At 47.5% G+C, this 27,224-nt stretch overlaps 1 protein-coding gene across 3 annotated transcripts in view; it reads left to right on the plus strand.

Annotated features, from left to right (window-relative positions):
- Nucleotides 1–27,224, plus strand: part of LOC135394410 (protein mesh-like) — a 159,434-nt gene that overhangs the window by 110,745 nt on the left and 21,465 nt on the right. For all 3 annotated transcript variants that reach the window (XM_064625139.1, XM_064625141.1, XM_064625140.1), the window contains 2 exons: nucleotides 8,465–8,620; nucleotides 24,279–24,455. In XM_064625139.1, the coding sequence (XP_064481209.1) occupies nucleotides 8,465–8,620; nucleotides 24,279–24,455 (333 nt within the window). The remainder of the gene's footprint in view (nucleotides 1–8,464; nucleotides 8,621–24,278; nucleotides 24,456–27,224) is intronic.

Consider the following 27,224-nt stretch of genomic DNA (forward strand, 5'->3'; position numbering starts at 1 on the left):
TAGTTAGTCTTCTGAGAAAAGTAACTTTTAGTTGTAAAGAGCTACATTTTTCAGTAGCTAGTTATCATAACAAGTTACTTAGTTCGAACGTTTTGTGCACTAAGCCTTTTCAGCGCCAAGCGTGATTTCTTTTCTTTGTTCCTGCTTCTTACGCAACGTCCAACAGCCCGCCGGACTCGAACAAAAGCGCAAAAAAAGAAGCAAGATAGCGGCGACGCCAGGCGCCCACAGCTCCCCATAGAGCCCATAGTTTGAGATAATTCAGGCAACACTGGACATACGACCAATGAAAATGCGTCGTGATGCCTAGCAGCCAAACAATCAGCAACCTCTCAGTTTGGCTCGGCTTTCGGCCGGCCCTGGCTGCCATTGACTTCTACTGGTTTTCATACTTGGAGCCCATTATTCCAAAATAACTAAGACATTTTTGATAGGCGAAGTACATATTTATTGACGCAACGTATAAACTCAAATGTTTGACGTACAGGACGTTTCGTTCCTTGAATAGACAACAACCAAACCAAGTTCGAACTTGCAAAGCACACACACAGTCTACTTCTGGAGGCGAGCGAAGTCCACGAGTGCGTGCGTTTCACAGATGAACATCTTCTTCTCATTCTGGCGATGCACCGTAGGTCAGCGTTTCCCAAACTTCTCCTTGTGTCGGACCCCCAAAACTACTGCGAATCCGTTCGAGGACCCCCGTTAAGTACGATTCATGTTGACATAAATAAGGGACGTGAAGAAAGAAAAGGAAAAACAAACAAACACGGCACCGCCATGCAGGAAATGAGAAGGTAGTATATTTCGATTCAATATTTCGATGTAGATTCGCGCGTCCCCGTTAGAGATGACGTGACCAGCACTCGCCAAGACGGTCTTCGGGCTGTCTTCGATCGTCGCGGACCCCCACGAACACTCTCGGGGACCCCCGGGGGTCCGCGGACCACACTTTGGGAACCACTGCCGTAGGTCACACAGTCACGGGAAATACTTTTGTCGTTACGAACACTCTCTTCTTAGTCACTGTATCTGAAAATGCGACAGCGCTCGAAAGTGTTCCTCAGGCGTCAGCTCACCAACCATTCCAGTTCCGACCCGGCAAGAATGTCCGTACGTTGACGCTTTATCGGAGATCAGTACATGGCCAGAGTCACTATAGCTCACGAACAAGCCCGCGCATACGCTTCCTCTTTGGTCGTTGTGGTCAACCGACATCGGCGAGCCGCGGGGACGCAGCGACCTTGCTTGGAGCTGCCCGCCTGGCCGACTGCCCAGACTGCCCGCGAAAAGTGAGCTGTCAGATATTTCGAAACTTTATCAACCAATCCCGGAGCGCGCATCCTCCTTCGACCAATGGGCATCCGTCATGATGCCTGACGATGTAATACCACGTGACTGTGACGTGTTTTATTTTTCTACTGCCGCAAATGCGGGGAGCTGTGGAGGTCTGGCGACGCCGTGCAGGGTGGAGAGGGAGGAGGGCACCCATGCGCACAACCAACAAACGAAACGATTGACGCGTTGGTGCACTGTAATCTGAAACCAACCTCGATTTGAGGCTATTCTCGCAAGCCGCAATGAGGAAGTGTAGTCTCGTAACAGGGTCAAATTAGACATTTCGGCTCTGACATCAATCAGGGTCACTGACATCAATCATCAATCTCAGGGTTTATGAATGAAGTAAAGTTAGAGTAAAGTTGGCCTATGTATCGGGAAACATTTGATCTGGTTTCTAGTGAAGATAGCAATCTCAGTTCGATGCAGGACATGTAATGGAACTTACTGTGCGAGCAAGGCGTCTACGTCGAACTTGAAGGCACACCTTCAGGTAACTGACTTTTTAAATTCTTAAACTACGTTGATCATGCAGTCAAAATTAAGGGGCTATCGCTGCACAGTCTCGCGACATTCATTCACGAAGCGTGTGGGCACGTCCTTTTTTTTTTAAATGTGATTTGGATTTTACAACATATTTGCAAATGTAACTTGTACAAGTAGCTCATAAGCTAATAAAAATAAATTTTCGTTCAAACCGAATCTTTCCTTGTTGATTTGGAAAGTTCCTGCGAAGTGACAACAGTTGGTCGTGTTAGAAATCTAGTCCGTCATCTAGTACATACGCCGTGTGAGATAAGGCGATACAATAGCGCGCCAGGAGAGATACTGCAGCGCCGCCATGGGGGAGGGCTCACGTAGTGTCATGCGGCCGGTCACGGCCAATACGGAAGCAGAGTGAGTGTGATGGATTACATTATCTGGCGGAGTAGCGAGAGTGACGTCTCTGTGCCCAGCCATCATATCTGCAGCTCAGTAAGGGCTAGTTCTCACTTGGCGACACCCGACGCGGCGGAAGTAGAGGCGCATTTCCGCCGCCCCGTCAGCGCCCACGATTTTCATGTTCCCACCACAGTGCCATTCCGTCGTCCAAAGCAAAGAAAAATCAGGAGGCGTGGCCTTTCTGTGTCACCTAATTGGTCGCCAGCTGTCCTTCTCGGCAGCTCTCGCCGACGTCATGAAAGAAGGTCGGCATGGCAGTTTTTTTTTTTTTTTTTTTTTGCTCGACGTCTTTCCTCTCCCGAGTCCGGAAATGCGCGTCTATTTCGGCCGCCCGCTCACGACGTCGCGTCGGGCGTCGCCAACTGAGAACTGGCCCCGATACGAGGGGCGTTCAAGTCAAACCGGGACTTTTCATTTTTCGCAAAAGTAACATGAACTTACAGGCGATAAATTAGTTTTATTTTTCAACGTAATCTGCAGCTGCGCTAATGCATTTGCCCCAGCGTTTCACGAGGGTTTGGATGCCAGCAGCGTAGAAATCCTTACCGACGCGTAGCAGCCATGATCGGACCGCATTCTTGACCTCGTCGTCGCAGCTGAAGTGGCGGCCCCCAAGGAACGCCTTCAGTGGCCCGAAGAGATGGAAATCGCTGGGGGCGAGGTCTGGACTGTAAGGGGGATGTTGCAGCAACTCCCAGCCAAGTTCCTGTTAGATGCGTGTCGTGAGATGCGCGGTATGCGGGCGTGCATTGTCCTGTAGGAGGAGGACTCCTTTGGTGATGAGGCCTGGCCAGGCGCCCACAGCTCCCCATAGAGCCCATAGTTTGAGATAATTCAGGCAACACTGGACATACGACCAATGAAAATGCGTTGTGATGCTTTACAGCCAACCAATCAGCAACCTCTCAGTTTGGCTCGGCTTTCGGCCGGCCCTGGCTGCCATTGGCTTCTACTGGTTTTCATACCTGGCGCCCGTTATTCCAAAATAACTAAGACATTTTTGATAGGCGAAGTACATATTTATTGATGCAACGTATAAACTCAAATGTATGACTCATATATTCACCGTGCGTACAGGACGTTTCGTTCCTTGAATAGACAGCAACCAAACCAAGTTCGAACTTGCAAAGCACACATACAGTCTACTTCTGCGAAGTCCACGAGTGCGCGTTCCACAGATGAGCATCTTCTTCTCATTCTGGCGATGCACCGTATGTCACACAGTCACGGGAAATACTTTTGTCGTTGCGAACACTCTCTTCTTAGTCACTGTATTTGAAAATGCGACAGCGCTCGAAAGTGTTCCTCAGGCGTCAGCTCACCAAGCATTCCAGTTCCGACCCGGCAAGAATGTCCGTAGGTTGACACTTTATCGGAGATCAGTACATGGCCAGAGTCACTATAGCTTACGAACAAACCCGCGCGTACACTTCCACTTTGGTCGTTGTGGTCAACCGACATCGGCGAGCCGCGGAGACGCAGCGACCTTGCTTGGAGCTGCCCGCCTGGCCGACTGCCCGCGAAAAGTGAGCTGTCAGATATTTCGAAACTTTATCACCCAATCCCGGAGCGCGCATCCTCCTTTGGCCAATGGGCATCCGTAATGATGCCTGACGATGTAACACCACGTGACTGTGACGTGATTTTATTTTTCTACTGCCGCAAGTGCGGGGAGCTGTGGAGGCCTGGCCCGGCTTTCCGAAACTGGAGGTGTTCATGAATGATAGTGTTCAACGTTCCCACAGAAAGGTCCGTCTTTCGAGCCAGTTCGAGACATGTTATCCGTCGGTCCTTGAGGATCAGGCGCTCCACAAGTTGGATGTTCTCAGGAACTCTGACACTGGGCTCTGAGCCGCCCCAGCCGGGATCGTCCTGCACTGATGTACGGCCGTCTCGGAACCGTTTGCACCACTCAAACGCTTTGTTGCGGCTAAGTGTATCGTGGTCATACTGGGCCTGAAGTCTTCTGTGAATTTCAGATGACTTTACGCCTTCATTCACGAGAAACTTCATGACAATTCGCTGTTCGATGTGCGCGCTCACCTCGTTGTCGGCCATCTTGTCTAGCACGTGTCTTCTGTTTCGCACAAACTTTGGACCACTACGTGGTGAACGCGGAGGCCTGTCGCGTGTGAAAATGATGAAAAAGAAGTAGCGCGAGCCATTTGTACGCTCAGGAGACAGAAAGTCCCGGTTTGACTTGAACGCCCCCCGTATTTGAGAGCTGACGGACAAGATTTCTTTTCCTTCTTAAGTTAAACACTATTTCTCATGAGTAACTCTAACTAATCTACTTTATTGGTGCAGTAACTGTGACTTAGTTATTTTTCCGAGTAACTATTCCGAAGGCTGGAACAGGCAAAAGAGACGTTTCGGTGCATTCGTCATCATCACCATAAAGGCACGCTCTGCGGTCGGCCCGTGATAGGATAGGGAATGCTCGTGCTTCCCCCCGTGGCTACGTCAATGACTGCACCACAGACTGGACGTCGGCCTGCGGCTTGCCGGCTTTGACCATGCATGCCCGTGAGGAGAAGGAGGGAATAGCGTGACCGATCCCACGCGATGATGATGATGATGATGATCGCGACCCACAGTTTGGGAACCACTGCCTTACAAGATTTAGAGTGAATGGGAGCGTGCATGACTCTGTTGATCTTTTCCGTTGATTGGGTGCAGTAGATACGATACTTTAGGAAGCCACGTTATCAACTGCATGCTAATGATTCCGATCTCAGCAATATGCTGTTTCCACTATCATATTGTTGCCTGTGATTTTTGCCCTGTTAAGCTCCAGAGCAACAGGATCCAGAAAACAGTCGTTAACAGACCTCTCCCTGTTTGTAAACAAATGACGTCATAGTGTTCGACAGCGCCACCAATTTGGTAGAGTTGAACTACACTCGAAGCTAGGGGCGAACAAGGTCGCGCCCGAAAGCCAGGGTCTTGAGGGGTTATGATGGTCCATGAAAGGGACGCGACCTTCGGTCCTACTTTTCACTCAATAGGAGGCAGCGAACAAGTGCCCATTCGTGGAACCCAGCCGTCACCTTCCGATTTGTTTCGGTTTCACTCTGTCTATACCAACGTCATGATGACGTTTCTCGGGTAGAGGCCTTTATGTTTAGCAACTCTCAAAACTACCTTGTGCCACCTTTATTTAGGTTCCCTGACCTCCGCACCTGCTAACGTCACTCCAAAACCGGACATCCATATGTGGTCCATTCCTATCCGGAATACTACAATACTTTGCTCAACAAAATTTTGTTATATTGGCTTTGGACTGTCTCAAATGAATGAGTGAGAAGTAATCATGATGGTAAAGGCAGATGAGTGGATCAGAAAGAACGCCTGAACATATGCGCAAAGGGGGGAAAATACCAAGACAATCAAGAAGAACTACGGCTAACCAACTTTGAAGAATTCCTGAAAGGGCGGCAATTGGTATCTGACATTCTGGACATTTAAAATGAGGTTGCCTTTTGGGATGCAAATTAATGGGGTTGTGAGCCCAATCCCGTATATTACACGAAATCATGGTTGAAATGTAGATTTATGGATGCCAAACATCTCCGTCGAAACCCCTTCACGCTGCGCTCCCGCGTCACGGAATTATGGCACTTTGAATATGAGAAGATCCTTTCACTCTTGACTCGCCTCCTCCTCGCCCGATCTCGGTATGACGTAGTACGGAGCGCGCGACGGAAGTGCGTATCGCCCGTAGTACCCGGTAGATCCCGTCCTCATACGACGCCCTGTAAACAGGGACTCTACGAACGCTGGGACAAGGCATAGAGTTAATATAGAAAGACTCTAGAGAACGTACTTGGCGCGCCGTCAATGGGATTCTCCTATCCGCGAGCGTAACCGCCCGGGCGCAGCCATCCGTTGGTCATGGACAGTGTTAGTGGACGAATTTCAGCCCCCTAACTACAGCGGAGCTGCTCTGTTTGTTGCCAACCCTGTGCAGTCACGTGGGATGACAAACGGGGGAACGAGCCGATGGAGGCAACGGCGTCCACCGTAAGAAGCGAGGCCAGCCGTGTAACTGCCTTGAGTTCGCACGAATCTTCGGGATATGTGCAGAATTGAGTAGTGCTATCGGAATCGCAAGGTAAACGTTGCCATATCAAACGTGAATCATATCTTATCTATGACATTACTTGCGACACCGCCAACCCTTTGCTTTCCGCCGACACGGATGAAGATGTTCACCGCCTATGATGACTTGTTGAAGTGGCGTTTGTATGCTTTGCGAGTTGCGAGCGAAATCAATAAATCGTTACCCATCGTAACAAATTTAGGCATGTATTTCCGAAGGCAACAGAATTCCAAAGATGAATACACACAGTAAACCGCGATTTTCATGCTGCTCTGCGAACCAACGGGAACCGGAAATGGCAAAAACGAAACCACGCGCCATTCCATGCTCTGGTCTGTCGAGTTTCGTGATAATAGTGGCGAACGAATGGCAGCACACAAGCAAGTGATGTAGTGGGAAAACATTCACTGCTTATTTGTTGAACGAATACATATGAGGTACGCCCATAGTACGCCGAATTTAGATAGCAAGTGATGAATTTAGGAAAGCGTGCACGTCAAGTTTAGCGGAATGAAGCAGCCAACGGACAGCAACACCTCCCGTGTGGTCACGCTTTTTTGAGCGAGTCCGACCCCCCTGGCACAAGCCGCGGCGAAATGTTCGGAACGGAAACGGAAATCAGCGGAAGCGCTATGACGTAGAGCCATAGAGCAACCGGTCAAAGCGTCACTTCCCGCCTATTTCATGGAGCTACTCGGCACCGCTTGACGACACGGTCGGCACGATCCTCGAAAATGGGAGATTTTTACTCGGACCAGCTCCGGTGGCGCAGCGGTAACGCGTGCGCTTGGAGACTGGGAGGTCCGCGGTTCGAATCCGCGGGCCGGCTGTGCCGTCTGGGGTTTTTCATGGGTTTCCCTCAGATGTGTAATAGGCGTATGCCGGCACAGTTCCCCTGAAGTCGGCCCATGGACGCAGCTATCCTCCCCCCGAGCCTTCCGCTCGGTCTTCCACTTCACCCTTTCCTCTCCTCCTCTCCACCCCCTTTCCCTTCCCGAGAAACATGCCGCCTAATCAGGCAGGCAGACCTCTCGGGTTCCTCCCAACGACACTCCTCCTCCTCCTCCTCCTTTAAAACTCGGTAGCATAAAAAATAATAGGATGTGGGACGTGGGACTCTGCATACCAAGTGCGTGCAGTGAGGCGTACAGACCCTGTCAGAGACAAAGTTCTATCCATGTACGTAGTTTCCCAACCCCTTTAAGGGTTTGAGGAACAACGTTAAAACCTTCGCTAAATAGAAGAACAGTCTCGAAATATCGGCGGCTCTGAATCCAAAGCTTTGATCTGCTTGCACAGACTAGAGTCCTGTGACATAGGTAGCACGCGCTAACTGAGGACAAATGCTCATCATCGCTACCTCGGCATGTGTGCGCTTGACATCGTGTAGTGTTGCGGACACTAAACAATCATTGTTAAAATAGCATCGTTTGTGATTTGACCAGCATTGTGCGACAAACCAGTGCAATTCTTCTCGGAAATGTGGGTGATTTTAATTGCTAACTAAATAATAATTTGGTTTTCATACCCTGCTCTGCAACTAGCATTTTCCTTTTTAATACACTAAGTAGGGGCTTCCACAGAACTGTTGCTTCGTTAGGGCCCCACAGCTGGCCGAGCACACACTGCAGAAATGCTGTCGCTCGCCGTTGTAAGTAAATGCCGTAATGATTATGAATACGTCAATTTCAGAATATCATATTCATTCATCTTCAGAAATTAGCGAAAATGGAATTGTTCACCGTCGAAAACTTTTCCTAATTGCCTCAAGAACAAGGTGTATGGCTGCGAAAAACAGAAAAGAAAGCACCTGTTTAGTAAAGTGGGTGATGAGCAGGGAATGGTCGGCAACACGAACCAGACCTTCCATACAGAAAGAATCATGGTTGACATAAGCACAGGCTCTAGTTATGGTAATCGCAGGCCATTCTACGACTTGTAGTGCCCTATTTTTGTAAGATGCCAAATTTTTGGTTCCCTCGATTCCAAGGTACTCCAAAACCACATCACATATGCCGTAATGCACGTGATTGTATGAACACTTCCAGTTCCTCACATAAAGAACAACGTGTGTCATTTCAGCTGCCATATTCGGAGATCCACATTTCCTCACATTCGACCAGGCTAACTACACCTTCAACGGAAGGGGGGAGTTCGTCCTCGTGAGGGTGAACGACGTTAAAGGGAAACTCGAAATCCAGGGACGTTTTGAAAGTCCTCTGCGAAAACAACTGGATGGTAAGTACTTCTCTTTATGACTTTGCATGCTTTCTGCGGAATAGGCAGGCATTTTTGTTGGGCATGTGGCTTCTGCTTTCTATTTGAACCTGTGTCGTTATTTTCTCTTACTGAAAGCAAGACGCTACTTATATTTTTCCTCCATGCATTTTTTTTTTATCGAATGAGGATCAATATGGAAGGAGCTGTTGGGCACGTTGGAATGCAGCGCACCTTTTGCAGCGCAACGCGTGTGCACTAAAGAGTTAACTCTGTGTGCCTTGAGTTCTAGGAACTGAACCTCGCGTAAGGAGCTCTTGTTTTAGCGAGGAACGACTTTTCCATAGTCTAGGGACCTTCGGCAAGAAAAAGACCTGTTTGGGGAACCAAGAATTTAAAAAAAACAAATGGAAGGCATGTACAAGAGAGCCTCCACTAACAGCGTGCTTCACTCATGTGTCAAACTCAGTTTGACTTTTGATGGTGGTCGGGACATACTTGGCTTCATCAGGACGAGAGTCACTGACCTTGCAGGAACCTGAGCCATGCATCTCTAGAAGGCACGGGATATCGTCATAAAAAACCGGTACAGCTAAAAACAACCGAGGCTGGAATCTTGGTACATTATCTGAGCAGTGTTGGATCTCGATGACTTGAGAAGTCTACATCGTGTGTTGGCAATCACTGCCTGGGCACTACGATTCGTACACGCCGCAACCAGCCGCAACCCGCAGCCGCAGCGCCGCAACCAGCTTCTCGAACGGGCCAGAATCTTACAGCCCAAACATTTTTACAAGCCCAACTCTACTGGGTGGTACAGCAGTAAATCTTCAGTCCGTTTGTTGATCAACTCCAGGATCTCCGAAATTTCGTAGTTCGCCGCGACAAAGACGGCATTTTTCGTCTCGAAACACGTCTTCGATTCAGTGACATTCGAGAAGAGACGAAGTATCCTATCATTCTTCCAGGAACCCCAACAACACAGAATATCCACTAGATGTACGATTAATGTCCTAACGTCCGTGGTCGGATTTGTCTGTTTGATGGATATCCCTCTGATATCCAGCGTGGATGAAGAAAATAAAGCGCGGAAATGATATCCTCAGGATATCCAGAAACGGACATACGCGGTGATCTATGCCCCAACAACGCATGGCAGTCCTAAGGATATCCAGTGTATGCCTGAAGCTGGATGTTGGAATATCCTGGGGATAACGAGTTTCGTCCGACATATATGTACGCTCACAGGTTCAAGTGTCCAGGCCACAAGTCCTCTGGGACGTCCGACAGACATCCAGTGTTCTACGCTGCTTGCACCTGACAGTTTTTTCTTTGTCTGTGAGATAGAAGAGCTTGATGTGACATATTTAGCGAAACTAGCATTTTTTGCACCGTTAAAGATACTATGAAATATCCCGAGCCCCCCATAATGTTTTTTTCTAGAAACGGTTCTTCCCACCGAGAAACTATGCCAGAATTTTTTCCGGGCGAAATCGCTCCACTCTGCGAGAAGCGCGCGCTTCAAGTTTCTCAAGCTTCTTCAAGCTTCAAGTTCTTCAAGCTTCTCTTCCTGATTCCTCCTCTCCCGCGCGCATTCTCCTGTGGATAGAGCAACTATGCGTGCTGTGCTGCTGGCCCCGTTACGTCACCGGTGTTGCGCAATGCCAAGCAACGCTCGCCCCAGCTGTGAGCGCAGTGACGCCAGCCAGTCTACCAGTCGCACCTACAAGGTCACAAGGTCTCTGGTCGTGTCTGAGGTCTGAATCATTACGTTTCTCTTCGTTGCAGGCGTTCGGATAACACGCTGTAATGAACAGCTTTTTTGTGTGTGAATCGTTTGCTACACTTGCGCTGGCAGGTATGGCATGTGAGCTGTGCTTTTTCGTCGAGTGTGATCGTCTTCTGCTGGGCGGCCGTTCACAGCAAGGAACGCAAGCACCCATCCCGTGGCTATGAGGATTTTGCTGACGAGATACGTGGACCTCTAGCGATTTACCACAACGTTGTATGAGTCAGTGATTTATCCAGACCCCTCCCCCTACACCCTCCTAACACCCCAAAAAATTAAGAGGAGACCCCCCCTAAAATTTCGTGAGATTGCACAATATTTTGTTAAAAGCATGTAAATGCAGCCCCTCGTACAGCCCAACACCCCTCCATGGACGAAATTCTGCATAAACCACTGGTATGGGTTGTATCGCCGTCACGATTGAAAAGTGTCTGGTGGTTGCCTGGCGTTGCAATTATATTTACGTGTTGGCATCTGACAACAAAGCAAGTGCGTCGTGAAGTGCGACTGTGATAGTTGGAAGCTGTCCCCCTTTGTTGCTCGATTTCTTTGTACGGATTATCAGTGTAAAAGACTGGGTTGTCTAATGTTTTGTTTTACCTTGTTTCAACTCGTGTTCTTCATTACCATTACTATTATTATTCAAAGCAGCTTCGCGCTTTCAAGCGATTCTGACTTACTCTGGATTTCGTGGTCTACAGACGCGACGGGCTGGCCATATTTCCTTCCGTCGAAGGACTTATTGTTTGCGTAAGACTATGTTTCAGGCAAGAATTTGTGTTTTATGAGGTATTCAGTGTTGAGTATGTCGTAAATGTGAACAGTTAGCATTAACAACAACCATACCTACGGAAACTCAACTGCAGCGTATTCTGTAAGAGTATTCTGCACTTCGTATGTATTTCTGACAACTGTTTGTTGTTTAACGCATTTATTGCTCAACCAGGTTTGCAATACTATGTAATACATTCATAATGAACCCTGAGACTGAGGGACACAAACTAACGACACCAGCTCACGTGCTTCATTGCCACCTTATACTACACTGTTACATAAGCTTGAAGTGACCAGTTGAGGTACCTGGAAGGAGGCAAAAGCCCCAGTAGTCACGTAACATGCCCTATACTTTGTAATTCAAAAAAGAAAGAAAGAGAAGTAATCCAGGGTGTCGAACCGCAAAAAATATGGGTTCGGTTCGGGTTGCTTGGATTTCGTTTCGGTTCAGTTCCGGTTCGGCCACGCCAAAATCGAACCGGTTCACAAACCGGTTCGCAGCCCCGAACCGGTTCGCGAACCGCTTTAATGTTTCATTTTATATCTCCCATAAAACTGCTTTTATGAGGAAATGCGTGGCTAATAGAGAACTGCTTCTGTCTGCATTGTCGTTTTTAGTGGCCAGATACTCCCTTTAGCGAGAGAAAGGAGAAATGGACAAACACTTGCAAATAGCGTCCACGCTGATGAAGCTGTGTAGTCCTGCTACTTTCTGTTCCCCAAATATCTTTTTTCACACGCTACACTTAAAGAAGGCGTAATAAGATGGACAGCATTTTACATAGACGACGGTACTTGCCGGCACACTGCATTCCAGCGTGAATCGATCTGAAGCCGTACTGAAGCATGTCGAAAATGAGTCTGCCAGCCTTGCTCTGTCCGAGCTCACAGCAGTGTACCAGGTAATCCACAACACAAAGGTAATAGGTCACGATACAATTGCACTACCAGTAAGCAGAACTACATTTACTTTTCAAACCACGACCAATGGAACAGGCACCGTTCTGCGTACGCTCCTTCTCCACTTCTCATGTTTCTGACTTGTTCAATTTTCACTGCTCACGTGTAAAGGGAAATGTTGGGCGCTTTCTTAATCACACGTTCGTCCTATAGAGCTACACAACTGGCCTACTCCATTCCTGCTTCATTCGTCCGCGTGGCGCCTCCTCTCTGAAGAGCAGACGCCGCAGCGCGTGCGTGGGGTGCTAGCCGCGGCACTCACAAGGACAACGGCGCTTCAACGTGTTAAAAAAGACGCTGAAGGCATACTTACTATATGTCCTCGTTTGACTGCTAGGTGAAAATTTGCGAAATCCATGATATGGAGACCTATGTGTCCTCATTCGGGGATTGAGAGGCACTCGAACTCTTGTGCTGACTTCTTTTATGTCCGAACCGTTTTGTTGCGAACCGGTTATCGCTATTATCTTTTTAGGTTCTGCTCCGGTTCGGGTTCAGCAGTGTCATGAAAATTACGGTTCGGGTTCCGTTCCGGCAAAAATAACGGTTGGGGTACGGTTTTCGGTTCCTGTTCGGGTTCGGTTCGACACCCTGAAGTAATTGGTACTATTTCAAATAAACTGCTTTTTGGTCTTCTGGCGGAAATCTGCCTTCTTCGTAAAAGAACTGTCACATTAGCCACGTGGACAGAGAGTTCTCAGCTGTGCAGGCTCCACCGCGGATGTGGGCCCACTTGTATACAGTCGAGCCTCGTTATATGGACACTTTCGTCCCCGACCAAAATCGTCCATATCATAGAATACCAAGGAAATAACTAAAACAATGCTGAGGGTTTATTGAAGAAATTCCCGAATTAATGCCTGCTTGAAGGTAATGCCTGCTAGCTTATTCAGATGTCAACAAGAAAGCGTCCTCGTCAATATCATATTTGTGCACATGATAAAGTAGACTGAAATCAAGTAACAAAAAAAAAAAGCTCGAATGGTACAGAGCCCGAATGGTAGGCAAGACAATACTGCAAAGAGAAATCTGGAATGAGGCTGCACAGCATTTGTCTGCTCTGAATAGTGGGTTGCAGCGATCATGCTGTCTCACATCAGGGCTTTCAGGCTCCCCTATAAGGAAGTTACCTGTAAACATGAAAGCAGATGAGTGATGAGAAAAGAACGGATACATCTGTTCAATATATTACACAAATATTCTGTTAAAGTATGCACCACCCGAGTTTAGTTACTATATTCGGTAACTTCTATATTGTCTTTGTTTTACTCTCTCCATCTTGTGTGCCGTAAGCGGCCGTAAGGTTCCAAGCCACGCAGATGAGATTGAACCCATTTACACAATCCTGAAATCTGTGATAGCATGTGGACCACACGGAATCAGAGCTCCTTGTTAGCCCCAATAACGAAAACTACTCACACTTTTGCGTCGTTTAGGTGGATGTTCTTTCCCCGGTTTGGACAGGTATTCAACGTCCCCTTCATAATCGCAATCATAGAAATGTTCGCTACAAACACGAGCAGTCGATAGCACCACACCGTGTTTCCATTCCGGCGGTCAGATTGCTTCGTGCCATCAAAAGCTGTCCGTCTCGTCACTGGGAAGCATATGACATTGGATGCCCCGCGAATATTGATGTGAATTAGGGCAACCAACCATCCAACATCGTCTCGGCATGTGTGCGAAAACCACAGATTGTGACTGCGATAGACTGCGACCATCGCGCGGAAGCTGGCGTCATGGAGATTTCCACTCCCATTGAACGCATACGCGGGACCCAACGGCGCATGTTCCTGGCGGGACCACGACACGTCGCGATGACCTGTCTCGGACCCTGTCGTGGTTCCGTCAAGTTGCATGCTGTGGGCGCTTTTTCTTATTCAACTCTGTCAACTCCGAGTTACTCCAAGTGGGCGAAAAGTAGCCAGAGTAGGCCAGGGTAGCGGAAATGAGGTCATAACACTGCGGCGAAAAATAGCCAGGGTTAACCATGGTAACAACCCTTCTCGACTCTGCTCCAAAGCAGGGTAAGCTAGGGTTCTGACGTCAGACACACGCGCGTGTGTACTTGTCGTCTGCTACACACGACAGTTGGCCCTCTTTCTTGCTTGATCATAAGCTTTTCGTTTAGGAAAATTTTCCAGTGTTATCTGTGTGACTTACTGGAAGATTACTGCCAAGACTCAACTCCTGGCTACTCGGGTTGAATAAGAAAACTGTACATTTTGTACAGTTTTCTTATTCAACCCGAGTAGCCAGGAGTTGAGTAACTACGTCAGAGCCTTTATCATCACGTGACTCCAGAGTAGCCACCTTTGACAGTAATTTTCGAACGGCTAGAGTTACTCTGCGCTCAAAATGGCGGACTGGCCTGACGGGCGAGACGATGTGGAAGTGGTGGTATACTGCCTGTTTAACAACTTACCGCACATGCGTGCATTCTAGCAGATTTTGAAAATGTTCGACAGTTTTTAACCAGTCCTACACTTCCAAATTGAACACCACCGAAATTGTCTGTCAACAGGACGGTTGGTAGCAGACCACGTACCGTCGTCTGGTATCTTGTGTGTGACGTCAGAACGACGGCTACCCTTCTTCAGAGCAGAGTAGTTGCTGCTCCTGGCTACTCTGGCTAATTTTCGCCGCAGAGTTATGACGTCATTTCCGCTAATTTTGCTACTCTGGCTATTTTTCGCCGACTGAGAGTAACTCGGAGTTGCCAGAGTTGAATAAGAAAACGCACCCTAAATGGGCCGTGTTTTTTATTCATCTGGAATTGCAAGTATTTTGCAGTACTGTAGGCTACGTTATACAGCATGTGGTTCTTATTCATACGGTATGATTATTTTTTAGGGCCGCGATATTCCCGGTTGCGAAATTCCTGATCTCACAGAAATTCACGGTCTCGAAACATGGATAATGCTCGATTGCTTCGTAAGATGACATTCCATGTTTAAAAAGCGGATATTGTTGATATTGTCTTTGATATCTGTCGAAGTTGTTTTAGCGAATGAAAGCCGCATTTTAACGACCTTTATGCTTCGCAGGGCGGACGCGTCGGCACAGCATGTTGGTTATTAACAGATTAGTTCAAGTTGGGTGTTTGCATTTTTTATTCAGGTTAGTCTGAGTTCGCTGTTCGCAATTTCCCTGGCGTGACTGCATTTTCGTCGGCTTATTTTACAATCGGAGGACCACAAAACATTTATGTCTAGCAGTTTATTTTGCAACAGAGATATCGACCAGAGACTTTTTCTAACGAAAGAAAATGACCAGGTAAACAGTTATAGGATTAGCATTGCAGAATGGTTACAGTAGGTTACAGAATGAACGTCATATGGTTGTGTGAAACACATAAAAATTAACTTGTATCGCCGATTTCTGCAACGTGATCCGCCATGTAGGCTTAGGAGGCAAAGACACTTCGGCGGCACAGCCTGGTGCCGGCGAGAATATCTCGGCACCGCCCCCCCCCCCCAAAAAAAAAAAGAGAAAGAAAGTGTGCCTGCGATGCCCCTGAGACAGTGTAATCGTAGGAAGTAGAGGGCTGTGGGCGGGGCGGCGGAGAAACGTGATCGCTGGCGGAAGGCTGAGAAGCACGGTTCAAGTCCGGGTCACCAGTTTGTGGGAGTGACATCGTACTTTATTCTGGAGCGCTGCGGGGGAGCGGCCCGCTGCAGACAAGACAGGGCACCAAGAATATCGGCGCGCGAAGGGCAGAGCGCACCGCCTCGTCGTCGTCACCGCTACAGACCTAATCTGCACTAACCTTACCGAGGTACGCTAACCTAACTAGACGCTTCCTACATTTCACAAGATGGCAACCTCCAGATCCATTAGGCTCAGCAAGACGGCGGTCGTCCTGCTCTAGAAGTGCTTCAGGTTGTGTTATTAGACAGCATATAAAAAAGGTTCTAGACCACACAATTTTATTATTCTTATATTTTTAGTTTCCGTATATGACCCTCTTTCACTCGCATATGCGGTATTTAGCTTTCAAACTGTTTCACTAAGTTTTAAAACCCAGTGGTCCCGATAACGAACTACACTCGAATTCTCGAGGAATGCAGGCTTGACCACCAGGTACATGCAACTTTTGCTGAGGATTGCTTGCCGCACAGCTGAGTAACAGCAGCAAGTAACAACACCTAAGTGCTAATAGCACCCGATTTCATCCCGAATTCCAGAGAAAACAGAAAAATATTGTTGCCCCCATTCCTCTTTCTGAATACACACTATGGCGCAAATCGAAACTTCAACGTCCGCCATCTTGAGCGCATAATGACTCCGACCGCCCGAAAATTCCCGGGGAAGGGTGGCTACTCCAGGGTCACGTGATGCTAGGTCATACCAAACTCTCCGGTTACTCGGGTTGAATAAAAAAAACGCGCCCACTCCGCGCGGCAGCTCACCACTGCGCGGCGCCAACTGTACTCCCTTCGCCGCTAAATTCGCTCCCGAGAATACTGTAGAAGTCGTTTTTTCCCCGTGGAAAATATTTTCGCGTTTTCGAACAAAGCTGGTTTGAGGAGTGATTCGCGAGAACTTAAATTCGCGACACAGGATTCCGGGAGTGCTTTGCTCTTCCCTATCGTGCCGCAGTCAATACTCGGGCATATTCGGCACGTACTAAGACATCCGTTGTACACCGGGATGGCGTCGTTCTAGGTCAATCCCTTTCTTCTCCTCACAGACATGGAAGGAAAGGCCCTGTATAATGACTATAATGGCCTTTAGGGACCCTGCAGGAGGCCATCCAGACTTGTGCCCGTTACCAAAAAAAGGGAACTAAATACCGTTACTCGTTACTTCACAAAAAAGTAACTAAATACGTTACTCGTTACCAACATACAAAAGTAACGAGTTCTCGTTACTCAAAGGTAACGAGTTACTTTTACGTTACCGCCGCATACTTAAAGGGGCCACTTCACAAGAAGCTGATACTCGAAATTTACATCAGTGATGTGCGTTCTCTTTCGTGTGAAGACATCTGCTGGGGGTGGTCGGATATTATGAAAACACAAGAAAAGACACCGGTTTTCGCGCCACCGATCACCAACGGTTCCCAAAAACAGACGAAGGGCTGCGTCATAATTTAGGGCGCTCAGAAGCATAGCAAATACAAGAAAAGGCTAGAAGTCGAAACGCGTTTTTTGTAGCAATAGCACAATTGGTACCCATTCTTGGGAAGGAGTGATGGTCGGAGATTACGGAAACAAGAGAGCCAACAACACCTCCAGCGAGGGACTGCAATAATACTTTGAGCGTGGTCGTGGGTCACGCAGGTCAAATGTGCACGCATTGCGTCACACGGAGTGCCGAAATGTGCTACCCCGCGCTGAAGAAAAGGAAGAGTTACCAATTTTTGTAACTGATTCCGTTACTATTACCATTTTTTAAAAAGTAACTGAATCGTTACTTCGCTACCCAAAAAAGTAACCGTTACTAAGTAACGAGTTACTTGTAACGAGTTAGGCACAACTCTACTGGCCGTGTGCAGGTCAGCCAGTTCATTTTAGCAGTTCTCATACATTATCACTCAGGGCACTGAACAGTTCGGTTGAGATGTCGCACTACCATACAAGATGGTTTTGAGAATGCGGGGAAAGGCATGTTGCGGCATCGTGGTATAGTGGTATATATGCACAGTGCAATGCGTTTGTAGGAGTAACAAAGGCGTGATCAATTTTCATTTCTTTACATCTTGCCTGGTGGGATAAAACAATCTTCTGTGGCTTGCTTAAACTGCCTACGCTGCATGAAGTAGAAAGGGTCAAGGTAGTCACGGTATAGCGTCGAACGCCGCACGATTTTCGCCCTCATATGGCCAGAGTTATTCACGGGAACTTAAACTCGCGGTTTTGGAGGAATGCGCGAAAAACGCGAAAAATAATTTGGCGCAAAAAAAAAACCACTTCTACAGTACTCCTCGCATGACGAAGGTAAAAATTTGGTTCTAGACTCAGAAAAATGTTTTCTTTCTGACGAAAACGGGAAAAATAATTCCATAGTCCCTTTAATGTGGATCGACAGTTAAGAATTAAGAGACTAAAACTGGAATCTGGAATTTTATCATTTTAGAATCATAACTGACAAGAAAAAGTGACTGTAGCTGTGACAGTAGAATCCCCCTCCCCTACGGTTATTGTACCCTAGAAACGCGCTTTTCCTTTTTCGGAAACATCAAAGAACCAGCATAGTAGTGTTTCTTGGAATATTCGAACTTGGCAAGTGCGCACAATGCGTTAGCGAGCCGACAAAAAGCGGAGGAGTCCGCGAGGTTCTGGGCGCAGCATTTACTGTGTTAACCATTAATTTAATGCAGTCCAACAATTTCGTTTAATTAAATTATTCGCATTAGTAATACAGCATTTGTGCTTTAAAATTAAGAGTGTAATATGCCTGCTTTATTGGAGCATTAGCTGGAAGAAATGTCCCTAAAACATCTCTCCCTTGTCCGCGTAACGTCCCTATGCATATCTTTCGGACATCCCAGACGGCTCCTTCTTTCTCTCACTTGGACATGTGAGCGAGCAGGGGGAGCCGGGCTCCCCCAGTGTCAGCCCAGCGTCGTAATCTTGTACGGTCTAACGAAATGGTCCGTGCGTGCATGTGTTCTTTCGGCGGCCATAAATTTACAGAAGAATAAACAGAGATCCTACCACTGTCACTGTGTGCGGAGACCGTTTGAGAAGAGCTACATACCAATGGTGTCCGGTTCACAAGGTTCTATAGTTGCCCATGGCAAGGTTTGTGGTACGAAGTGCAATCAATCAGTCAGAAAGTGTGTAACGGGGGACTCAATCCACGGGGTGGGGTGGGGGGCAGAGGCGCAAAAGGGAATCGCAAAAGGGACGCAAGAGACCCGACGTCTGGGGAAAATAAGGGTACGAAGAAACCGCCCGGTTGAAGACAGAGGGTTGTTATAATGGCGGTTTGCGAGGCGCAGCCACAGATTTCAGTCGGTTGTGGACAGGGTGCCCACTTCGAGCTGGCGTGTAAGACCTGTAGTACGACAAGTGCGATGAACTGAGACGAAATGTCGCACCGGTGTTGTGTTCATGTGTCGGCAGTGGCAACGTCGAGGGAGCGCCACCAAGTCCTCGACTGCAGCAGCGTTACAGGATTATTAAATGCCATAGACATCGGAGAAGACAACACCTCTGGAAAGAGATATGTGTCTGTTGTCTTATATATATTGTGTATATCTTCACCCGTCATAGTATAATATTCTGATTGGTGGTTCCTCGCTTTCCATCGTACCGATGTCCAAAATTTACCCGCTGTTTTCATTTATCCGGCTTTTCTTATTGAGTCGCCCAGGAGTTATAACGACAGCGTGACACCCAGTCAAAAGGCTGGGTGTCAAAGGGACACATTCTTGCTGAGCTCCAGACCGGCCCAGGGAAGTCTGGTTTATTCGCAGAAGGCTTGCGGGTCAGACGATATTCGCTTCCAGTCCCGGCACACGTACATGCCGCGACGGCGATTCCCGGGGATAAGTCCCCGAAGTTCCCTACACATTACTTGCCGTAGAGGTCTAGGCACTGCGCAGAAGTAAAAAAAGCCGGACGCACTGAACTCATACCAACTAACCCACCACCAAGCGCTATTTAATTACAGTACTTCTGCAATGTTACTTTAGATATACTGTACAAAGATGCACATGTCATTTGCTAGGTGCACGTTTACAGAAACCATGTATAACGCCACCATGAGCCCTCGAGGAAAATAAGTGATGATGATGATGATGATGATGGTGGTGGTGTTTAAGGTAGCACTTTTTTCGCTCCCCCAGTGGAAAAATAGTTCCGACGCGTACATGTATTAGAAAACTCGTTATCTCCAGGATATCCCATCATTCTGCTTCAGACATACATCGGATATCCCTAGGAGAGCCGTGTGTTGTTGGGCTGGATGTCTGTCGGACGTCGAAGAAGATTACTTCTTTCTCTCACTTGGACCTCTGAGCGTACATATAGCGGACGAAACTCGTTATCCCCGCGATATCCCAACATCCAACTTCTGACATACATCGGATATCCATAGGACAGCCTTGTGTTGTTGGGGCTTCAATTCACGTGGCTCCTTGTCGTGAATACCAACAGCTGAGCTTACATGAATGCGACAAAAGCTTATCGTATCGGCTTATCGCAACAAATCTTCTCCGACGGGGCCACGTCAATCAATCTACTGGTCAGGATAGGTGCGAGGAGATGTGATAACTCGATACGATGCGCTTCTGTCGCATTCATATAACCGCGGCTCATGAATGGAGTTGGAGATACGCTAGCTCAAGCTGGCGAGCGTTATTGGGTTCTCAGAGGACGGCGAACTGTGATATATTCCTGCATCACATGCCGCACATACAGTAACAAGTCTTGTGACTGCGCCTCTCCCATAAGATCGCCTGGTTCGTAGCGACCTTTCAAGTCTCCGGCGTCGATTTCACCTTCGTACTATCACGACATAACCAACACGAATCACAGGTCATACATCGTGTTAATTACGTGTGCAGCAACACAGGCGATACATCTCGAACTAGCGGCCCCCATGGACACTGGCGCCTTCCTCTGAGCTTCCAAACGATTCGTCGCTAGACTGTCATTCCGCGAACAATATATTCTGACAACTTTTGAACATTTAAGCGTGTCTCCAAAGAACTACTTCAACTTTCTACTATGATTGACTCTGGCCATTTCAAATGATACTGTTCAAACGACAGAGACGCCTGCTGTGATGGATTTTGGGAGAGGCTTGTCCGGTCAGTGAAGACGTGTCTGTGTTTGCAAAGTTCGTGGGCGTAACAGTCTCACATTTGAAGCACTGACGACTATGTTGACTCAAGTATAGAAGCGCTAGTCAACTCGTGCCCCCTCACACATACTTATCGGATGGACCTGACGACCCTCCTGTGCACATCCCTGCGCATTTCTTGATCAATAAGCGTCTGACAGTTCTGCCAGAAGCCAAACTAATTCAACAAGTCTCCCGCAATCGCTTCGACTTCTTACAAGACCTTGAGGCAAGACGATCATGAACAATTTCTAGACACAATGGCAGGGCGAATACGTACTGTGCAGCTTCCTTCCGTTCATCATTTTCAACACATAGCTGCCCACGATTCGCTGGCAATAGGTGATGTGGTGCTCTTGTGTTGTCTTCCCCTGCTGGTACCTCAAGTACATCCCGCACCACCTGGCCTCTCGTTCATGTAGTTAATCTCCTGCTCGGCCAAGATGAACTTGTCCGTGCGTGCAATGTCAAGCTGCCCGATGGAACTGTTCTGCTAAGACCCACCCAACATATTCGCAGGCTGGAGATTTATGGTCTCGCGCCCTGTTCAGGCCCGCAGTATGTTGTAAAATGGTGAAGAAGAGTGGAATGGGCGCACGTTACCTACCCTATGGCGCACTCATGCGCATATCTTTCACTGCATTCCATGTTCCATTCTCAAGCGTGAAACTGTTAGCATATCAGACATTTACCCGCCCAATTCTCGACTATATTAGAAAATGTAGAAAAATTAGAGCGTGTCCAAAATAGAGCTCTAAGATTGATATATAACTGTAATAAAAGCACTCAGTCGGTGTCGCCTCTAAGAACAAAAGCGAATTTGCTGTCGTTATGCAAACACATTATACTATAAATCGATTAAAATGCTTTTACCATATAATACACCGCACACCCACAAACTTAGCAGAGTCCTAACACAGTACTGGCGGACTCACGACTTGTTAAAAATAAATTAAAAAGGAAAATCTGTCTTATCTACAGTTTCCCATGTGTGTTGTATTTTAGTTTGATATTTTATTGCGTTATGTAGTCACAGTCGATGTAGATTGTTGACATATGCGAGCTAGATTTATGTTTCGTATGTTGTATATGAACATCGCGTGATGTGTACGTCATTGTACATCATCAAATGAGCGAGGGGCACTTTTCCGACTGGCACGTCGCGTGGGAAAGTAGCAAGAGAAGATCGCAAAAAGAATGCGGAAGAGTGAAAGCGTATTGTACTGATTACGAGTACAAAGCGTCGTCAAGTGTCGGCCTCGAACGTCTGCGCAACCTTGACACCGATTACATACCCCAAAACATGGCAGCCGTGGCTGAGCATGTGCATATGCTTACTCGGAAAAGGTTCATTACTGTGTAATACTATTGAAAGGGCAAAATTTCATAGACAAGGCTCGAGGTTGGCGACCGACTATCTGCGCGCCGCGCTGTCTGATGCTGCTTCGTTGGCTCACATCACAGTTTCTCAACGCCGACCGATTTTTTGGACTCTGAAATTCTGACTTCTGATTGCTCGGACACAACTATTTTCAACTTCTTCATATATTCATTTACTTCCTATTGAAAACGTCGAACGCCCCATAGAGCAATGTATTCCCACGTACAATATTTCGAACCGTTTTTCAAAAGAACACCATACTGTAAAAAAGCCTGAGTTTGGGCAAAAAAGCGAAGAACGGACAACACAGAAGGACTCCTTCTGACGTTCTTTCGTGCCATCCGTTCTTCTCTTTTTTTGCCCAAACTCAGACTGTTTTACAGTATGGAGTTCCTCCACCAGCTCGTCTGCATTTATGCTATTTTGGCAGTTCAAAAGAACAGCTAAATTTTTCACACGCGGTACTGGTGGAGTATGCTTGGTTTTCCCGGACTGCGCTATCGCTCGAAAAAAGGAAGCACTAGTGTAGAACCGAACTCAACATTTAGGCCTGTTTTTTTTTTTTTTACCAGCTCCCGTGGCATAGTGGTTAGGATGATCGCTTTCCACGCCGAGACTGGGAGGTGACACGGGTTCGAATCCTGTCACCGGCTGTGCTGTCTGAGGTTTTTCCCTGGGTTTTCCGAAGACTTCCCAGATGAATGTCGGCACAGTTCCCCCTGAAGTCGGCCCAGGACGCATACTAACCCCCTGTCCCCCACTCCTTCCTGCTGTACTCTCTCCATCTGTTCATGTCTGTACGCCGCTCATAGCCACAGTTGCTTCGCGGCGCTAACGCGGAATTTTAAAAAAAGGACTGTTTTTAGGTGGTGTGCCGATGCAAGGCATGCACACAAGCGCTTGTTGCTTGTGCTTGTCTGTTACGTTGATATGCACACTCGAGAGTACTGCGCTCCAAACATGTTCCAGCAGCTTAAACATCAGTTACATATTGTCGCCTGCGTCAGAGTGGGCCCCAGGCCAACGTCTACCGAAACAGGGTGACCATGAAGCCCCCCCCCCCCAATGCCCTCTAGAATCACTCCCTAAAGATTGCACAATAGCCAGAAAAAGTGTAGTCGTTGAATTTACATATGCATTCCATCTTTAGCTGCATAGAAATGACAAGGGTAATTTATTCTGTTGCAGGAACGTTCCAAATAATATCGTTCTGTCCCCTGACATGTTGAAAACAGGACATAGAATGATATCATTCGGAATGATGGTTGGCTAGGAGCGTGTTATGTGGCCAAGTTGCAAGTTCTTTTGTTCCTTGCTGCAGGGGATCCTCTCTTGGTGGGTATTCATGTCACCTTCTATTTTTTTATGTGTGATTATAAAAGAAATAGGAAGTGACATTAATGCCGACCGAGGGAGGATCCACTGCAGGGAGGAACAAAAGAGCTTGCAATTTCGCCACATAACACGCTCCTAGCCAACCACCATTCCGAATGATATCATTCTGTGTCCTGTTTCCAACAAGTTTGTAACCGTTTTGTAAAAAAATTGCCACATAGCTGTCCAGCCCCTTTGGTGACGTCGATGGGCAATTGGAATCTGAGAATGATCCACAGGGACCATTACCACAGAAACAATGAATCAATGGCGACAGCGTCTACGCCTTTTACGCCGGTGTTTACCGTCTTTCTGGCTTCTGAAGCTCTGATGCTTTGTTTGAAATTCCTGTTGTGAGCCTGCCCTACTGCTTGCCTTGTCGAAAAAGCCAGACAGCGGCAGGAGTCAAACCTACGCTTCCTGGTTGCTGTGCGCTAACTGACTTGACTGCTAAACAAGAGGCCCAGTCCTGCTGCTGTCTGGCTTTTTTGACGATCGACTGCCTCCATATTCTCAGTTATTGAAACTTTTGTGTTTCCCTACTTGCGTGATGCGAGCCTCAGCTTCGTTACTTTGGATCATGGTAAGCTCTGCTTTCCCAACAGACTACATCGTTAATGGCACCTTCCTGACTGCTGTGGCCATGCGCGACAACGTTTCGGACACCGTGGAGATACACCTGAGGCCAAGGGCCGCTAGCTGGCAGTACCAGCTCTACCTAATCGTCAACACAGAATTCATCTACTTCTGGGACGAAACCATGAGAATACAGAACTTCAAAGGTCAGATATTGCACAGGGACCGCTATGTCCCGTATTCAGCGGACAAACCTCTGTTTGTCGATTTCCAAGTGCCAGTAACATGCATGAGCAGTGATTCCAGCTTTTTCGTCAGGGATCTTTCTGGAATGCACGCAGAAAAACTAGCCATATTAGTGAAAGAAAGAAAAGAAAAGAAGGACTAGAGAGAAACTGATGTTCTGAGGCTGGAACAAACATAGAAGGGACAGATACAAACAAAGCCTCAAATTGCCTAAGAAAACAAAGAAGGACTGTTTGAGATGAAAGTCACTGAAAAGGTTAGCCAGCTGTAGGGATCGAACGCACATCTTCTAGATTACCGGTCCAGGGCTCTACCAATTGAGCTAAGCTAACACGCCTCTCCAGCGACTTTCGGGGTGCGTCATCTCAAGGGACGACAAACCAGCCACTCACTCTCACTCACATTCCTTTCGCGCCCCGCCCGCCCGGAGCGCGCCAATGGGAGGATGCGTTGATGGTGTCTGCTGTGTGCCATCTGGGGGCAGAGGTTCGAACGTAGACGGGGACGTGCTTTTGGCGATGCTACGTCCACTGGGTCGTTCCATCCACCACTGCCCTGAGTTGGCCCGTGAGATGGCGCTGCTCTGTGTGAACCTAGGGACGCGCGTTCCTTGGGACCGCGAAAAATGAAGGGTTGGCGATAAGTACTGAGTCATGATCCCATTTCTGTCTCTCTCTTTTTTCTTTTCTTCTTTTCTGTTGCTTGTTTTTGCTTTTAATAAACGTTTCATGATCGGCGTCCTTGAGCGATGCGCGCGTTTGTTTGTTTGTTTTTGCTTTTAATGAGCGTTTTATGATGGCTTGTTTTTGCTTTTAATAAACGTTTTATGATAGGCGTCCTTGAGCGATGCCCGCGTTTGTTTGTTTGATTTTGCTTTTAATGGACGTTTTATGATGGCTTGATTCATGACCTGTTGTTGCGCGCGGACTATGAACATATCCATGGCAAGTTTTCGGTGTCCTTGAGCGATGATCGTGTTTTTTTGTTCGTTCGTTTGTTTTTGCTTTTAATGAACGTTTTACGATGGCTTGATTCATTGCCTGTTAGGCGCGGACTTCGAATGGCGCGTTTGCGGCGTCCTTGGGCGATGCCCGCGTTTGGTTGTTTTATAAAATATATGGAACACGCGTTGTAAGAGTGATCTTGATAAGACGTCCGCAGAATCATTGCGCCCGTGTTTGGGTGATAGTAGGCCGTTCTTTGGCGTGTGTGTGTGTGCCTTCCCTTTTATTGAGCATTTCATGCGATTCGTGTGCGATGCGCTGTGGACCCTGACACGGGCGGTGAGAGGTATACCCCGTTTTTGTTTCTTTGTCGTTTCGCGGGACAATGCGTCATTATGGACTGTTTCCCTCTGCGTTTTTTTTTCTCTCTGTTTCATACTCCCTTTTTGTCTTCACTGCGTCATGCGACACGTGTTGTTACGAAAGGAATTTGATGAGATGCCATGCCCGTGCCGTTTTTGTGCGTATGTTTAGATAATGCCGACAGAAGGCTCTGGTTCTTTTCCCCCTTTTACGGAACATGATGCCACACATGTTGTTACAGAAGGACTTTGACGAGACGCCCAGGCCGTTTTTGTGCGTATGTTTGGTAATGCTGGCTAGACGAAAGAAGACTACTTTTTTGGTGGTTTCTTTCATTAAACTTTGGGTGGCACCGTACCGCTGTCAATCGACTGGGCACTCAAATCGGACAACAACGATACTCTTTGCTGGAGTATACTTGATGTACGTGCTAGACCGTAAGGACGCTGGACTGACGTCTGTTATATGATTTCGTTAGTTTGAGATGCGCCTATTTGCCTAAGGACTCTTGCGTACCACGGCGCACTGAGAAAAGCAATGCAAGCATATCGGGTGTCCACCCATTTCATCGAACGCCGTTTCATGGAACGCCACCGGACAGTTGCTCACCAGACAACTGCCCGTCGGACAACCGCTCACCGTTAGAATCAATTTGCCACCATTTTAGATGTTAGATGTTAGGTTTAGATGTTAGGTGGATTTAGATGTTAGATGCTGGCATTTTAGACGTTAGGTCATGTTAGAATTATAGTGTGGGTATTATAGACGTTAAAATTGGCGTATTAGCATTTTAGACGTTATTATTGTTGTTGTTATGTTAGAATCAGTTTATCAGCACTTTAGGTTCTTGGCGAAGGCGTGTTTTGCAGTTCTTCGCAATCGCAACAATACAAATATTCGCAACAATCGCGCAATCATATCCTGAATGTAGCAAAGCACATGCGTTAGCAGTGTGCTAACCTACACATAGCTGTGGCTGACGCTGATACATGATCCCAAAGCTGTTTGCCCGCGGGGAAGTTAACTGAATTGAATTTCACGTTTTATCTCTGATGCTTCGTCCTCTGTCACTCACTTATCCGCCGACAAAGCACTGATTTCCAACATCGTGATATCGGCACTAAGCCGGTGGTTATAAAACGGTTGGGGGGTTCGGCTTACGGGATATCGGCATGCGACGCGTGATCCATATCGAGCCATTCCGTATATACACTCCGGTGTCCGCCCACTTGTTCGAACGCCGTTTGATCGAAAGCCGGTTGGTCGACGCCGTTTGTTCGAAAGACATTTGTTCGAAGGGAGTTCAAAGCTCGCAGCGTGTCCTTAGCACCTCTTTTCTGTAACTTTTGACTCGAGCATACGGAAGCAGGCAATCAGTGTCCTCTGCTTCGTTTTTGTTTTCTTTTTTAACTAAACAGGGGA

The sequence above is a fragment of the Ornithodoros turicata genome, chromosome 5, assembly GCF_037126465.1.
Source record: "Ornithodoros turicata isolate Travis chromosome 5, ASM3712646v1, whole genome shotgun sequence".
NCBI classification, from domain to species: Eukaryota; Metazoa; Arthropoda; class Arachnida; order Ixodida; family Argasidae; genus Ornithodoros; species Ornithodoros turicata.